Here is an 18819-nt window from a genome sequence, read left to right as displayed (position 1 = left end):
TGAGCTAACATATATGAAGAGTATTTTTCATATACTCCAAAAGGTTCATCAAACATAAGCTATTAAGCAAACCTAAGATATTGTTAAATTTCCCACAGGTCAACAGGCAACTCAAAACATGTGTTCTTAGGTTTTTAATCACATGTTGAAAGCTCTCTGGCCACATAACCACATAAGAGCACCACTGCCATTAAGCAACATTAAAAATGAAGAGCAATAATATGAAATGTGATTTGTATATTTTCTACAGAATTGTTCATGCTTTGTATTCACTTTCATTATTTTGAAAACCAGTAAACCAAAGTGTGTTCCATGACGGATCTAAGGTGACAACTTTCAGCAAAAAGTTCCACATCTAAAGATTAAACTAAGAAATGGCAGGATAATTAATTATACTTTACAGATAAGACAGAATATGGCAATTTCTCTTATTACAGAGCATGATGATGACAACATGGAAATTGAGCTCAGCTACTATCTGGTCAGTGGCTCTCTCTTATATTCTGAGAAAGGGAGCTTTCTAGAGTGAATGAAATGCATTAACCAGTATTGGACAATCTGGAAAATATAAGTCCAAATAATTAAGGGTGTAAGTTTAAGGAAAGGAGTTATTCTTTGTGAATTTATTCTACATGAATAAGCTATTAAGTTTTACTATTCTCAACATCATAATCTGGTGAAATTCCTAGCACTATGGAAAACACATGCCATAGAAACACTATAGTTTCCTTACTTTCCATTAACGACAACTAAAATATTTTTTGGAGTTCTGCCAACATTGAATTTAATACCTAACTAGAAGTTATAAAGACACCAGAAAACTCCCCAAATTCCACTTAATTCCTCAGCAAGCAAAATTCTGTTCATCAAAAAGGACTTATCGTCCCTCAAATTTAAAACTTTATACTGTGGTTTAAAAAAAAATCTGTTTTTTCTTAAAAAAATAATTCAAACTTTGGAGAACACTTCAGAATAATAACTCAATTTTATTAATTTTAAAGTATTTGAAAAGTATAAAAACACACTTGCCATTTGTAAATGAATGTGGCTGAATTATAAGCTCTCAAGGGAACCTTTGAGCTCTAAAACACTACTATGATTTTAACATACAAAGGGGAAAAATCTGCATCATTAGTTCTTATAAAAAATTTCAATATGAAAATAAATTCACAGATGAAATCTAATGTCACTTATATTGCTTATTTGAATTTCAAAGGATATTTACAATACCGTGTAACCATATTTTTGAGATAATTTTACCTAATTGCAACTGCTGAATAACTGCTTAGTTGAATGCATTTTTTACCGTTTGCCATAATCTACATATAACTCTAAGAATTCCGGGGTATAAATTCTGATATTACCTAGTATTGCTTACCAGTTAATGGTAGTAACAAGGGAACGCCTCACAGTGAATATGTCTTATTAATGCCTTGTAACAGTCACCCTTTTAGATAAGTCAAATGAAAAATTGCCAACCAGCTGGTTAATTTATTCAGCACAGGTGTTCATTATTTATTTTTCAGTCATTTGCACCTTTTTTTCCCCCACAGTATAGCTTGTTGCAGAAATTGTACTCTTTTACTCTGATGTATGCACTTTGTGCTAAGGCCATTCACTTTTGATTTGCACAGTACACGTTACACTGCTACCCAGCTGTTTATTCCTGCAAATAAATGTTTAATAGTTACTCATAAGAATCAGACTATCAAAAAGTTGTTCCAGAAAACAGCAATATAAAAAAACCACTGTAGTCGATTTTGAATTGCTGCAATATAATATATTCGTAGATATATTTCCTAATTTGTTACTAACTTAAAATGTTAACACGTACAGTAGAATATAGCTAAAGTATCAACCTCTTGTCACATTTCTCCAAAAACAAAATAGCATAAAGTGGTGTACAGCAGGTACTATTGGTTGCCTGCTCAACAACAATTATTGTCTTCCTCCCTGCCACAAGAGCTGCAATTTTGTTCCAATATCAGGCAGAAGGTACCCAGAAATAGGGGATGGATCATGACTGATTAAAACCAATTATGGTAATTTTACTGCCCTTTGTTAGTGACTGATTTAAGAGTGAGCAGGTTATCTAGTTTTAGCCAATGAGACAAGGGAGAATCTGCTGGGGGCTTTGGTAAAGACTCCCTAGTATAATAGTAACAAACAAACAAAAAAAAGCATACACATGTTAGAAGAAAATCTCTCCCCCTTCATTTCATGTTGAGATTTCTGCTGTGTGAAAACATGTTCAGAATCATGCCAACTATCTTGTAACTCTGGACAGGAAACTAAGAGAAGTGCTGGGTACCTACCCCAACTCTGATGTGATTAAGATTCTCAATTAGTAAATTGTGCAACAGGACCAACCAACCCACCCACCTGCCTACCCTCCCACCTACCCATCCACTTTTAGTTGGGCACTGTGTCACTTATAGCCTAAAACAAACTTACCTGTACACAGTGATAAATCATAGCTTCCTCTAAATTATAAAACTTATAGGTGATTTTTCATTTTTTAAAATTTTGTATTTCTTTCTTCTTATTGGTATTATTATGCTTTTGTTTAAGAGGCTCATGTTACTTATAAAATTTTTAAATTAAAGTTTTAGAATCTAAAGTAAATTAACAGAATTTTAGATGAGTATTACAATGTCTTTATTTTAGTATCAATCCACAAAAGAGCTGGTTTGTCTGTAAATCTAAGAAGCAAGTTTTCATCCTGTTTTAACATTATCACGCCAGAATGGGGGAAACAATGTTCAGTATTATGCAAAAACAAGAAAGGACAGAAAAGGTACAAGTTCCTGCCAATATTTTAGAAAGATAAAAATCTCTTCTCACTAAAGAAACTACATGACATCATGCAATTATTAGTCAATCATCTTTTACCTAAGAACTGTTTGGGTTTGCATGAATTAAGTGTGAATTAATGTACTGTGCCTTTTCATCTTTTGTTGGATATTTAAAACCAGAAATAGCAGCTGCTTTTATTCCCTCACCTAAACTACTGTATCCTGTGGCATACAAACTACAGTCACAACAACTAAAGGTTACTGGATTCATCCCTTATCTTCCGAACATTGGGAGTTAGGCACTTTAATTCCCCAATATAGATATAATTACTTTACAATTCTCAACACTATTCTAGTAAATTAAAGAAGTAAATGTACTTCTTTAGGTGCTAGTCTTCACAAAGGAAATACTTTATTCACTTGGTGTGATGGCTTCCTTGATGCACATATATGTATTTATCTGATTCCTGAAATACAACGTGATACAATGGAAACAGCACAAACTTTTGAGTTAGATAGATGTGGGCTCAAATCCTGGCACTCCTATCTCTGGCTCTCCCTGGTCATAGCATATATTAAATGAAACTGAATGAAATAAAATATGTAAGGAAGCAAGTTATAGCAGCTGCCACAAAGATAATATCCAATAAATGCTATAGTTCTTTTACTCTTCCCTTCTATAAGTCAACTGTATAATCACAAAATTTGTTTCAAAGAAAGATAATCTATGTATATCAAAAGTATTTCTGGCCCAAACTAGAGATTATCTCACCTATTACAAACAGCATTCAGGGTAACAAAGCACTGATAAAAAAAACCAATCTGGGTAGTTCTTTATAGAATTTGTGATAACTGGACTTAAGTTATGAAAAGAGACTAATTCCTATAATTTCTATTTTAATATTTAGCCTAACTATGAAATAACCAAAAAATACTAACTTTAATGTTCAAAAGATCACTAAAACCTTTAGATTGAACACTTAAGAATTATTTTTGAAAATAAGTAAAGTCAACAATCATAAAAAAAAATAATGTGCTATTCTATACGTTTACATTAGAATATGGTGTTACTGACTTGCCATGTACTTTGAGGTATTTTCCAAGCAGTGGTGATGGGTTTGCACTGACTTGCCCTGTCCTCCTTGTAATCAAAGATTAAAAATCAAAAGGCTACTGGTTATGACTACAGTATTGTTTGTGGCCAAGAGACAGACACTATTCTTCCTTGATGAAATATCAAGCAACATCTATGAGAATCAAACGACAGATTTTGGCCTAATAACCGTCAACTCTATAAGCTAACTCATCTGGTCTAAGATGGGAAGACAAGTCATAATATTTCAGCATTCATATCATTATAAAGCTATCTTTACATGATATTTTGGAAATTTACCAAAATATCAATATTTAAAACAATATTCTATATGCATAATTTACCAAGGATTGAGGTTTGACTTCTCTCTATATGCCTGATGCAACTAAATAAAATAAACTCTTGGCATGAATGACCATTAAAGTGTAAGGCTTTTGGTAACTTGTCATTTGGTCAGATTGTGGATTTGACTTGCATATGCTGAGAGAGTAGTGTACAAGATCAAGATAATTAGCAAGTGAGAGAACCTAAATGATTGCCCAGCATTAGCGTATAATTACAAAGTCCTCAGGAAGTGATAAAAACTTCCTTTATGAAAAAAATGCTCATTAAGTGAGCCTAAGGATAAGTAGAAAATACAATTAACTTGCAGTATGTGGCTATGGACAGAAAACACATGACTCTCAATAGAAAATAGACTAAAAAAAAAGTCAGTGGAAAGGAAGACGTAAAACTGTTCCTCTTTGCAGAAAACATGACTACCTATGCAAAAATCCCAAGGAATCTACCAAAAAATTCCTAGAATAAGCACGTTCAGCGAGATTTCAGGATAAAAGATGAATGAATAAAAACCAATTATATTTCTAGATACGAATAATGAACAAGTGAAAATCAAAATTAAAAAGGCAATAATACCACTTACAATTGCACTTGCTCCAAAGAAAAATAAATACTTAGGTATACAATTAACAAAACATGTACAGAACTGGTATGCTGAAAATTTCACAATCCTGTAGAAAGAAATCAAAGATGACCTCCCTAAACGGAGAGGCATACCTTGTCGATGGATTGGAAGACTCAAAATAATAAAGATGTCAATTCACCCCAGGATGATCTGTAACTTTAGTGCAATTCCTATCAAAATTCCAGCAATGTTTTCTAGACATGGACAGGCTTATTAAAACATTTATATGGAAAGGCACAAACTGTAGAACAGCCTAAACAATCTTGGTAAAGAAGAATAAATTGGGGGAAATCATTCAAACTGATGTTAAGTCCAACTATATAGCTGCAGTAATTAAAACAGTGTGATACTGGTGTGGGAAAAGACATAGACATCAATAGAACAGAAAACAGAATCCAGAAATAGACCATCCAAGTACAGCCAGTTGATTTTTGACAAAGATGCAAAAGTAACTCAATGGAGGAAAAACAGCCTTTTCAACAAATAGTACTGAAGCAACTGGATATCCTTAGGTTTAAAAAAATGAACATTGACCTAAACCTCACACCTTATACAAAAATTAATTCAAAGTGGATCATGGACTTAAATGTAAAATGTAAAACTACAAAACACTTTTTTTTAATAGGAGAAAATCTCTTGGCTCTACAGCTAGGCCAAGAGTCAGAAGAAAAAATTGATAAATTGGACCTCATCAAAATTTAAAACATTTGCTCTGCAAAATACCCTGTGTAAAGAGGATGAAAGACAAGCTACAGACTGGGGGAAAAACTTGCAAACCACATATCTAACAAGGGATACATTTAGAATATATAAAGAACTCAAATCTCCACAGGAAAAAAAATCCACCCAATTAAAAAATGAGCAAAAGACATGAACAGATATTTCACCAAAAAGGACACATGGGTGGCAAATAAGAACATGAAAAGATATTCAAAATCAGCCATCAAGGCAATGTAATTAAAACCACAATGAGATATCACTACTACACACCTATAAGATTGGCTAAACTAAAAAAGTTACACCACCGGGGCTTCCCTGGTGGCGCAGTGGTTGAGGGTCCGCCTGCCAATGCAGGGGACATGGGTTCGTGCCCCGGTCTGGGGGGATCCCACATGCCGCGGAGCGGCTGGGCCCGTGGGCCATGGCCACTGGGCCTGCGCGTTCGGAGCCTGTGCTCCACAAAGGGAGAGGCCACAACAGTGAGAGGCCCACGTACCGCAAAAAAAAAAAAAAAAAAAAAAAAAAAAGTTACACCACCAAATGATGGTGAGGCTATGGAGAAACTGAATCATTTACACATGCCTGGTGGTGGGAATGTAAAATGGTACAGCTTCTCTGGAAAAGTCAGTTTCTTCTAAAACTAAACATACATATGACCCAGGAATTGTACACTTGGGCATTTATCCCAGAGAAATAAAAATTTATGTTCACACAATATCCTGTAAACCAACATTTATAGCATTCTTATTTGTAACAGACAAAATGGAAACAGCCCAGATGTTCTTCAATGGATGAATGACTAAACAAACTGTGGTACATTGCTACCATGGAATACTACTCAGCAATAAAAAGGGACAAAATACTGATGCAAGCAACAACTTAGATGAATCTCTGGGTAACTATGCTGAGTGAAAAAAGCCAATGGCAAAAGGTTACATACTGTACAGTTCCATTTACATAATGTCCTCAAAAATGACAAAATTATAGAGTTGGGAAACAGATTAGTGGTTGCCAGGAGTTAGGACTTTGGGGAAGGAGATGAGGTGTGGTTAAAAAAATGGCAACAGGAGGGATCCCTGTGGTGATGGAACTGATCAGTTCTCTGACTGTGGTGATGGTTACATGAACCCACATGTGTTAAAACTGTACAGAATGAAACACAGACAGACAGACAGACAGACAGACAGACACACACACACACACACACACACACACACACACTATATCCACAAAATGTAACAGTAACTTCAATAACACATATGTAAACAAAGTAATAACAACAAAAAGCCAGGAACCTGCACCATATTTTTCATTACATATTTACAAAAGGGGATTCACAAGGAATTTTGTGATGTATCCCACAAGAATGTCAACAATCTACTACATAGTGATATCCTTTCTTAGGGAGAAAAGAGGGAATTTTCTAAGAGAACCAAAACTAATCTCTTAAAACGATAAAATTTTTATTTTAATCAGTTTTTTGGCCGCATTGGGTCTTCGTTGCTGTGTGCCAACTTTCTCTAGTTGCGGCCAGCAGGGGGCCTACTCTTAAATTCTGTGCGTGAGCTTCTCATTGCAGTGGCTTCTCTTTGTTGCTGAGCACAGGCTCTAGGCGCACGGGCTTCAGTAGTTGTGGCACATGGGCTCAGTAGTTGTGGCTCGAGGGCTTTAGAGCACTGGCTCAGTAGTTGTGGCACATGGGCTTAGTTGCTCTGCGGCATGTGAGACCTTCCCAGACCAGGGCTCGAAACCATGTCCTCTGCGTTGGCAGGCGGATTCTTAACCACTGTGCCACCAGGGAAGCCCTCTAATCAGTTTTAATACTCATCTTTCTAAAGTATATTCCAAATACCCCCCAACTTTTCAAGTGGAGTAGAGAGAATATAATTTAACTTTTGCCTGAAGACATCGGGATAGAATTATGATCATCAATTGTTATACTGTGCTATAATATAATCCCTCAAATGTCTTTGAGGGATCCTGATTCGAAGCCATTTGCCCCTACACTAAATGGCCCAAAGACTGCTCTCAGCTTGCTGATTCTGTCTACTTTTCCTCTGTTAGTCTATCAACTAACATGTAAAACAGCAGCATGTTGGAGCCCACAGGGACTTCGGAGATGACCTAGTCCAAGGGGACATCTTTTGCTCAGTATCACACAGTAAGTTGAATCATAAAGGCAGCAGTATAACCCTGGTCTCAGTGTGGTTCTCAGTGTGCCTGCCTCCAGCAGACACCCCTTTCCTATTTGCCGCTTTATACTACTATAGTAGGAAAACCAGAAAATAGGGTTGTCAGAAATATGTATTCAATAAGGTTTTTGATTTAAGCCAGTGGGTCCTGGGTGATGAATTCTCATATAAAGTAAATCTTTGTGACAGGTATTTTGGCCCTAGTCCTTTTCATATAATGCCAAGTTTGTGGTCATGATCCAAAAGGTTAAGGATACCATAGTCTGGCTGGGGCTAAGAAAGGTACTGTTATTCCTGCTTACTCATGTTTGTAGCACTTTATTATAGACAAGTGGATTTTCTGTACATTCCCCCACTGGATGCTCTCAGGGCTCATCCTGCTTACTATGGCATTAATAACTAGCTACCCTTTCCAAGTAAATGAAGACATATAGAACATTATCCCAGTTCACCTCTTGTTCCACTCTCTAATGGGCAATGAAAATATATAGCAGAGTCCTACTTCTCTGTTTTAAAACAAACCTTCCACCACCAATCTTTTATCGCTTTGAGAAGTGCCAAAAATGAAACTGAAGAGATCAGAAATTAAAAAAACATAATTTCCTCTGCACTCAAAATGTGTCATTTCAGTCACTAGAAACGATAAACACTAATTGTCATGAAGCATAGAGAAATCAAAGGCCTTGAAATAGCAAAAGTACTTCTCAAAGGGCTTGAGTGTGACTGTCACTATATTCTGGTCAAGTAGTATTCATGGACACACAAGACAGTTACCAAATATTTATTCCTGGTTTCATTAAAGCATATGAATTTTCAGTTGAGATCACCTTCTGTTCTAGATCTGTCTACGCTGGGTCTAAACAATATCAGAGTTATACCTTTCCATACTGAATGCCATTTAGCATTATGCAAATTATAATCTGTATCTGACATTTCAAAGGCTGTCCTTCTGCAGAAAATCATAGAAAATTAACTATGTATTAATGGCAGAAAATGCTAGTCACCTGACAGATATGAATATAGGTTAAGAAATCACCCACACGTTCCCCAACTTTTCATGGGCTCAGGTCACGCTTACCACTGTGCCACAACAAGGATATGTATGATGACAGTACACGTCCTGAAAAATTTCTAGTATCTTGGATTTTAAGTTTTAATTACTATTAAAGAGCTTGACAGTCTGATTTCTAAATCCCTCAACTCCATAACTCCATAACAGTTGAACTGAACTATGTGATTGTTACCTTTCAGCCCATCAACCATGTCATCTGAAAAAATAAACTTCCAATTGTTTTAAAACAATGAATTCTTTCACTCAGAAGAAGACACTGAAAACATTACTCCCCCCCCCACTTCTCTCTTGATTTACAAAAATATGCCCCCAGATGCCATGGCCACTCAATGTGATTTTTTTAATTCAAAATTATAATTTTCCATTTTGCTACACTGAATGTTATCTAAGAGTTAGAAGAACACTTTATTAGGATTCAAAAACCCTGGGCTTTAATCTTGGACTCCACCACTATCTAGCTTAGGTATGGCCTTGACATTTATCAAGCCATGTGACCTTCAGCAAATTAAACTCTTTGAGCTCCACTGAGGATTCTGTGAAAAATCTAACTAATACTATTTGCTCTATCCTAGCACAGGACCATTGTAAGGATCAAATAAGATAATGTATTTAAAAGAGCTCGTGGGACTTCCCTGCAGGTCCAGTGGTTAAGACTCCATGCTTCCACTGCAAGGGGCGTGGGTTCAATCCCTCTTCTTGGAACTAAGATCCCACATACCATGCAGTGCGGCCAAAAAGAAATTTTTTTAATAAAAAGTAAAAATAAAAGAGCTCAGTAAATTATAAATCATTAATATATTATCTAAACAGAGAAAACTGAAAGTTTCATTTTTTTTCTTCCAGTTTTATTGTGATATAATTGACATAACGGCACTGTATAAGTTTAAAGTGTACAGCATAATGATTTGATTTACATACATCATGAAGTGATTATCACAATAAGTTTAATGAACATTCATCATCTCATACAGATACAAAATTAAAGAAATAGAAAAAAATATTTTTCCTTGTGATGAGACCTCTTAGGATTGACTCTCTTAACAACTTTCATATATAACACACAGCAGTGTTCACTATATTAATCATGTTGTACATTACATCCCTAGTACTTATTTATCTTATAACTGGAAGTTTGTAACTTTTGACTGCCTTCATCCAATCCTCCCCGCACCCTGCCACCACCACCCCCACCCACCCCCCTCTGTCTCTGGTAACCACAAATCTGATCTCTTTTTCTATGAGTTTGTTGGTTTTTGAAGTTTAATTGTGACAACATTGATGGCCCTACAGGGTATTATGCTAAATGAAATAAGTCAGATAAAGATAAGTACTGCATGATATCACTTATATGTGGAATCTAAAAAATAATACAAATGAACAAACATAACAAAACTAATCTTACATTTTTAAAAATGCACACCAGCATATCAAGTAGACTTGTAGCAACCAATACCATATAAATTCTTACTGCTGGCTTCTTCTGAAGACATGTGAATAAGAAGTCATGAGCATAGTTTATTGTAAATAAATACTTTTCATACCTGGCATAACAAAACACTTCCACATGTTGAATGGTTTTGTCCTTCCTGCTAAGAGCAATAGCTTCTTCATTTTCAAGGATCTTCTCTTGCCACAGTGGGCATTCCTTTACAATATCACTGTTTTCCTAAACAATATACAGATAAGAAATTGTAATTAAATTGGGTACTCTGAACCTCTACTTTTCTGAGAAAATTTATACCTTTCTAAATTCATGTTTTTCCTCTCATCCCATCAAAATGCACATATTACTTATTAATAATAAAATTTTTACATTTTGTTGTTAAAATAGCAGGCCCAAAATTATTTCATTCTGCTTACTTTCAGATGTTTGAAGGTTGATCACTAGCCATGTCAAATTTTGATTATATGTAAAAGTATTTTTGAAAAGTACTCAGCCCAATATAAGGACTTTATAATAATCGACCTGAATATTTTATATTTAGAAATACAATAAAAACAAGAATGTATAACAAAGTATATAAACTCTCACTAAGGATTGAAAGTGGCCCTTTAAGTTTTTCAATAATTCCTAATTATATTTTATGGAGAAAGTTATATGACACAATATTTGAATACAGGGGATTTTTGAAGATGCCAAGATATAACTTTTCCAAAGGTCAAGGATCAATTTTTAATCTGTTTAAAATTTTAATTCATTTGTTACACATCTCTCAGAAAAAATTTTTAATGTATTACATATACTCAACAAACTAGTAGTGAAATATAACTACAGTAGCCTTTGTTTTAAGTAAATTCACCTCAGAAAATTTCTAAAGTTACAGATTTCATAAAGTAGGGCAATAATTATTTTTAAAAGGCTGCACTGTCCTGAATTTAATATTTTAAACTGAAGAAAAGTAGTGGCAGACAACTCTTATTATCAAGTGTAATTATTAGACAGCATTAAACATCCCAGCATAAATAGAAGAGGAGAAGTACAGGAACTTTGAACATATAGACAGGGGTTAGCAGCCTGAAAAAAGAACTATGGACCAGGGACAGAGGGTGAAGGGAAAAAGGATATGGTGACAGAGTCAAGATGTTGGAGTAAAAGAAGCATCAAAATAAAAGAAACATCTACAAAAATATTTTGTTTTAATAAATCTAACCCATTACCAAAATTTATTTATTTAAAATCCCTTCACTCACCAAAAATTTTCCATTCAGACAATTAGGGTATTTTTGTTGCTGTTGTTCTGAGAATCTAGACCAAATTTTTGCATGGAAGTACTGAATATGCCTCAACATGAGGTGATCCTCACACACACTTCCCAAGGATAAGGTTCAAAAAAGGGTTTCTGATCAACATAAAATATTTGAGGTATATTCATTTAAACAGTTAAATGAATCTATTTATAACATTTACTTTCTTGATTTATACATAGTTTGAGTTATTATATGAAATGTTACTTTGCAAATATTGCTTATTTCTCCACACTCTCATTTCATGCAATAATAAGATTCAAACTGAATCTTCAGTGTATCTTCAATGTCAATGTCTTTGTCATCACTACATTTTTTGAGTCATATATACCATTAAATAAATCAAGAAAATGAAAATGCTTAGCTTGGTACATGGTAAGTGCTTAGTTAAGTCTTAGCTGTATTATTCTTAGATAACGGAATACAAGTTTCTAGAGTCTATCATCCTCCTTTCCCAAATATCTAAACCCTTTTGAGATACAGCAGTTTCTGATTCTATGTATGATGCTCTCAGTAGGAATTCCATTTCAAGCCACATGCACCATTTACATAAAATTAGGACAGTTTTTTTAATGTCTCATAAAAACTGGTGAACCGCATGACAACTCTCCGTGTTAAACGTACGCTGTAAATGATCTCTAAAAACTTCTTTATGATATCCAACAGTTGTAGTAGTGAGATCCTACCCTTAAGGAAAAAAATTTACTAAATTTACATTGTTTCTTTCCTTGCATCTTGTTTTTATTGTCAGGTATGATTCTGTCAGGTGACTTCTATAAAGATGCAAAACCAACAATGACTGAGATCATTTCAAATTAATGTATCTTCCCCAAACACTTAGGTTTTTTTCCAAAACATACTAACTGAAAGAACAACTAGTAATATGTGAGATTTTATAAGGACTGAAATATTTTTTCTGAAAGACGGTTTGGGAGAAAAAAAATCTTGCCTGATATTTGGGCGTACAGAGTAATTAGCAAACGGTATGAAACATATATGATTTATTCTTCAGCCAACGTTATCTGTTTATACTTAAAAAGTGAAATCTATATTTTAGAGGTATTGGAAAAATATTAGCTGAAAAGGTGACTGCACAGTTTTTGTTAAATAATAAAAATAAGTTATTAATCCTATATTACAGATGAAACAGTGTCTTCTTCAATGCAGGGTTATTATGTGACATAAAATATAACCTAGTAGATTAAAAAATCAGATAAGAACTTTACCTGGTGTTCCTTTAGCCAGGACAACAGTCCTGAAAAGCTAAAACTGGCCCAGTTTCCTCCATAGTAGCTTCTTCTGTAACAATAGAAAATAAGAGTAAAGAAAAGGGTATTAAAAAATCAAGTCACTGATCTTCATCCCACGTCATTTTCAACATTGCTAACCCAGAGTTCAAAAGCACGCATAATAGGGATGCTGAGATTAGAGGAGACAATAGAACAAAATAAATAGAAGTGGGCCTTTCAGATCTCAAAGTCAACTTTTCATTGTCTAAGGAGTTAAAAGATCGCTTTGGCCTCCTTAGAGCTTTCAGCACTGATCAAGTGCCACTGGATCATGTGATTGTGAACATCCTGATATGGTCACTGAGCAGTATATTTGTTTTAACATAAACCAGTCTCTCTCCTGGGTTAATAAAAATGGCTGGGAAGAAAATCTTGGTAGATCTCAAAGAAAGCCACTGGAAAAAACTGCTAAGTTTTCTACAAGCAGTAAATATCCACTGCTAGCACCGCCACCAAACCCATCTCCCATGCCTAAATAAATAAATAAACTTTGTATATATACATATATAATTGGCTACTTGAGATCTACTGGAAGGCCCTGTGCCATTCTAAGCCTTCAGGGCCACAAATAAAAGTAGATCCTGGGACACAGTCATTCACATCAAGACTTCTGTGATAAGTATAACAACAACAATATTTCCACTGGTAACTGGGTAAACTATTCTTCACTCCACAGTCCTGTAAAGATCACTCCGTTTTAGAGAACCCAGAGGTCTCCTAGCTAGGATCAGGTAAACCTTGTAGACACTGGACTTCTGATTAACTTCTGTAAGTAGCAGATTTTGGCAACCAGAACTCTCAGCACTACATACTGGGCTTCGCAATCCTTGCAAAACTCATCACGTTATACTGATTCTTTGTATGTTGAGCCCCAAAGTATACTCAAACCCACATACAATATCTCTAGTTCTGAGAGATTCTTGGTTTTGTTTATATTTTTGCTTCTCTGTATCCTTCTCTAATGAAATAAAAATCTATAAAAGGCCTTTTTAAAACAAAAACTAAAATCTTTAAGATGATATCTAAAATTACTCATCCATAATGCTACTGGATATCCTCTAAAAATTCTGATAGATTTCTCCTCAATCAACTCTTGATTGGTCTTAAGAACAGTCAGTTTTTAGGCTCAAATATTTTACCAAAAATCACTGCTTGCTCTAACAGAGAAAATGGTTAAACTGAACACCTGTGAAAGTAGGTCTATTAATACAGATCACTACTTTACTTATAATCTGATAGTTCTCTTGGGGATGATGCAAATTCCTACACTGTCCAGATCTCCAGAGAGCTTTAAAATTTAGGCAAAATTTCAGCTATACTAACAATTCTAGGTGTTGGAATCAAGGAAGCCTAGAAGCTATGATCCCTTGGATCAGAGACAACAGTGGAAGGAGAAGGTGGGCAATAGCCAGTATAGAGAAGGAGGGAAAAGAGAGGGATGTTAGAGTTTTCCCATAGCAAATTTATACTCTCCTCTCCTGTGCCTGAGAATAATACACTTCTGCCATCCCTTCCCATCCTCTAAATATATCACTCAACAAAACCATAAAATATCCTGAGTGTTGATAAAACTAACCCTGAAGCAGTGATAAAAACCACTGTCTTTAAATGTTTTTTTTTTTTTTTGCGGTACACGGGCCTCTCACTGCTGTGGCCTCTCCCATTGCGGAGCACAGGCTCCGGACGCGCAGGCTCAGCGGCCACGGCTCAGGGGCCCAGGCGCTCCGCGGCACGTGGGATCCTCCCAGACCGGAGCACGAACCTGCGTCCCCTGCATCGGCAGGCGGACTCTCAACCACTGCGCCACCAGGGAAGCCCTCTTTAAATGTTTTGTTGAGATATTTATATTTCTTTTAAGCCACCATAAGGTCCTAAGTGAGAAGCTCTGACTACTGGGTGAAAGCTTCAAGACCTAAGTAAACTTTTTTAATGGCTATATCAATTTATAAGTAGTAAAGATATATCAGAAATCTGACAATCAGGGTAGACAAAGTCTTCTCAGACAGGACACAGAAAGCAATAAAAACTATCGATAAATTAGAATTCACCAAAATGAAAAACTTTTCCACAAAATACGTCATTTTAAAAAATGAATGGGCTAGGCACAAAGTAGGAGAAATATTCACAAAACATATCTGACAAAGGACTGGTATCCAGGATATAAAGAACTCTTTCAACTTAAAAATAAGACAAATATGCAAATTTTAAAGTGGGCAAAGGGTTTGAACAGACATTTCACAAAGGAATATAGATGTGGTTATTGAACATATGAAAAGGTGATCAACATCATTAGTCATTGGGTAAATACACATTAAAGTAAGCATTAAAAATGAACATGAGATACCGCTACACATCCACCAGAATAGTTAAAATTAAAAAGACTTACAAGACCAGGTGTTGGTGTGGATGGCCAGAATGCTCACACATTTTGGTGGGAGTAAAAAATGGTACAAATATTTTGGAAAACTGTCAGGCAGTTTCTTACAAAACTAAACATATACCAACCCTATGACCCAGTAATTCCATTCCTAGGTATTTACACACAAGGGAAGCATATGTTCACAAAAGAGCTGTACAAGTTTTTTCATAGCATCTTTATTCGTCAATAGCTCCAAACTGGTAACAATTCAAATATTCATCAATAGGAGACTAGATAAATAAGCTGTGGTATATCCATATGATGGATACTATTCACTAATGAAAAGGAATAAACTACTGATACAAATATAACAACGTCAATGAATTTCAAAAAACGTTATGCTAAGTGAAAGAAGCTTTGCCCCCAAAGAGTGCATTCTCCATGATTCCTTTTATATGAAGCACTGGAACAAGCTAAATTAACTGATCTGTGGTGAAAAACATCCTAAGAGTGGTTGCCTTTGAGGGTGGGAGTAAGGGCAGGAATTGACTTCGAAGGGGCATGAGGGAACTTTCTGGAGCGATGACAATGTTCTTTATCTTGATAAGGTTCTTAGTTACACAAGTGTATGCGTTTGCTAAAACTTATTAAATGGTACACTTAAGATCTGTGTATTTTCTTGCAATTTTATCTCAAAAAAGAACCATAAATAACTAGTTAATGATATGCATGCTGAAGTGTTCCAGACTGAAGGTACTGGACATGTACAACTTACTCTGAAATGCATAAAACAGTAAGATGGAATGATAGATGGATAGAAAAATCAATAAACGGATAATTATATAATAAAGCAAATACAGCAAAATGTTAGTGGTAGAATCTAGGTAGGGGAAACACAGCTGTTCACAGTGCAATTTTCTCAACTTTTCTGTGTATGTCTGAAAATTATCATAATAAAATTTTAGAAAAACAAAAGTAATCCAACATGAGTTTTCAAACACTGACCACAATGTGCCAATTTCCAAGATATTTTCTGCTATTATTAAAAGTCTTAAAAAGCTCTAAGAAGGGCCATCTTGCTGTTTCTTTCCATTATTAAATGACCTGAGGTCAGTTCATGGTCAAATTCTATTTTTCTCCCCTATACTTGGTCATATGGTTTTTGACAGAGCTAATTGGTTCTAGTATTTTTCCATGCAGCTCCTATTTTCAACTTTTCCTGTTGATGTGCTCTTAACATCAGCATCTGGTGATCTCATCCAATTATGTATGTAAAAGGTGAAACATGGTTTTCATTACTGTGGTCTTTCTGACAAAAGAGGGTAACATAATTATTAATAAACTCACTATAAAACCAAAGCAGATTTTGACTAAATTCATTTTGGTATTTGCATGGTTCTAAATATTGTTTACAATACCCTAAAAAGAAAGCCAAAGAATTTAGGTATCAAAATCATGATGAAAAGAAAAATAAAAAATCAATACAACATTGTAATATGCTCTCTAGAACATTATTGCAATAGAAATAGTAATAATTAAAGCCCACCAAATATGTTCTTAAATTTTATCTTTAAAAATATAGCTTCAGAATTCTGACATTCAAATTCAATGATAAAATACTATTTCTACAGTCTTTAAAACTGTTTCTGTAATGAATAACAAGGCTAAGTTACTGGTTTTGTTTTTAAAACCATAGATACAATTTATTTTAAGGACAAAGTGAGAACTTCCTGACTGAGGGAAAAGGGGAATGGAACATTTTCTGCCAATTTTGTGTCACATCCGTCTCTGTACATCAAGTAAAGGATAAAGTAGTTTATGATGAAGGATGACGTTTATCTCTATTGCCAGGAACACTATTTTATATGATGAAAAAGACTTCCTTAAAAATAGAGTCTCTCTGTGAAACTAGAGACTGAGTATTCACAGTATTTAAACAGCAAACAAAACTATTATCTAAAGCCCTTCTCAAGTTTCAGGATGGAAAAGTGACCTATAATTTTCAGCTAGAACAGTAAAAATCACAAACAGACATTTTTATTTTCAAAGGCAGAAAAGCCCAATTATCACAATACTGAGGTACAGCTTTGCATTGTGTGAAATATTGACTTTACAATTGTAGAAAACATGGTTTTAATCTTTCTAAGGTTTCATAAAGCTTACTCAAAGTACCACCTACATTTTTCCAGACACACAAAGAAAATGAGTTACACAACTGTCTTCATTAACACCAACCAGTAAAACAGAAAAAAACACTATTAAAAGAGTACCAAGAGATTTCTCGTTGTTTACATAGTGTTTAATGTTAAAGCAACATCACTTTGCTTAATGTCTACTAACAGAAAAGAAATACATTACAGGTAGACATAAAGAAAGTTGAACTGTAAGAGACGGCAGAGAATTAAACCTATTAATTAGAGCCTGTTAATTAAATCCTAACGATTTTCTTTTCTATTGTGCATAGTAATTACAAAACAGCATTGAATATTTAGCAACAACCATAGTTACATGATGCTAAACTACATCCTGTATTGGGAAATGGCTTCTGTAAACTAGGACAAGAACAGTGACAAAAGATAGAGCTACTGACATTCAGGCACATTCATCTGGGAACCATTTTAATTATTAGGAAACTGAGGAGTTGAAAATGTTTTCAGGAAGGTAGCAGATGGAGGGCAAACCTGCTCAACAGAAAAGAGAAGCAGCTTAGCTCAAACTCTAGATGCCCCTATTCTATATTCACTGCTCCTAAATTCCTTTTCCTAGGATAGTAGTAATACCACCTTCCACTGATAGCATCTTTCATTTTCTAAATTGTTTTCACAACTATTTTCTCATGGATTCTTCCAACAATCTTGTGAGGCAGATAAGGGTATTATTTTACAGATGAAGACACTGAGAATGGTCTATGTAGAGATTAAGTCAGTTCAGAGCCACACAGCTACAACTAGCAGGACTGCCACTGAAACTTAGCTTTCCAAACCCTAATCCTGTTCATTGCAACATAAACAATCCCAAACATCTAAGCTGGCTAGCAACATTTAGACCACAGGATACTATAATGGTCGCTGTGGTTTAATGAAGCCAAACACTTAGATATCAAATAGCACCTGGACCCAATTACTAAATTCACCTTTTCCAAACTGTATCCCATCAATAACATGGGCTGTTAACAGGTATTCCAAGAAAAAAGTTACAATGACAAAATAAATTTGGAACATACTACGTTTAAAAGAGTAAAACCACCAGAAAATGGTTTATTTATGGCAGGCCTTCTCAGCACCATTAAATATGTTAATGTCTGTTCTCTCCAAGAAGGAATAAATTCAGTTAACCAATGAGCTTTTTTTTTTGAAACAGCATTTGGTTCAACAATGTATTTTGAGAAATGCTGGCTTAATTCATGTTAAGGGGAAGAAGAAAAATAGGTACTATATATGTTGAGCTTGTCATTTTCCATTCACTATCTCATTTAATCTTCACAAGAATCCTGAGAGATCGGTGCTATACTTATCCCCATTTTAAAATTAGAAGGAAAAAGAAAAAAACCAACCATGAAGTTGAGTATCTTGTTTTAACTCACTCAGCTA

General features: G+C 34.9%; 1 protein-coding gene across 3 annotated transcripts in view; it reads right to left on the bottom strand.

The window, feature by feature from the left end:
- CHM (CHM Rab escort protein) overlaps positions 1-18819 on the bottom strand; it is a 195980-nt gene that overhangs the window by 130730 nt on the left and 46431 nt on the right. For all 3 annotated transcript variants that reach the window (XM_059051264.2, XM_067023264.1, XM_067023265.1), the window contains exons 3-4: positions 12808-12880; positions 10378-10502 (exon numbers count right to left, since the gene is read on the bottom strand). In XM_059051264.2, the coding sequence (XP_058907247.1) occupies positions 10378-10502; positions 12808-12880 (198 nt within the window). The remainder of the gene's footprint in view (positions 1-10377; positions 10503-12807; positions 12881-18819) is intronic.

The sequence above is a fragment of the Kogia breviceps genome, chromosome X (assembly GCF_026419965.1).
Source record: "Kogia breviceps isolate mKogBre1 chromosome X, mKogBre1 haplotype 1, whole genome shotgun sequence".
NCBI lineage: Eukaryota > Metazoa > Chordata > Mammalia > Artiodactyla > Physeteridae > Kogia > Kogia breviceps.
Note: the sequence above shows the minus strand (reverse complement) of the source record. Positions and strands in the feature narration are given on the sequence as shown.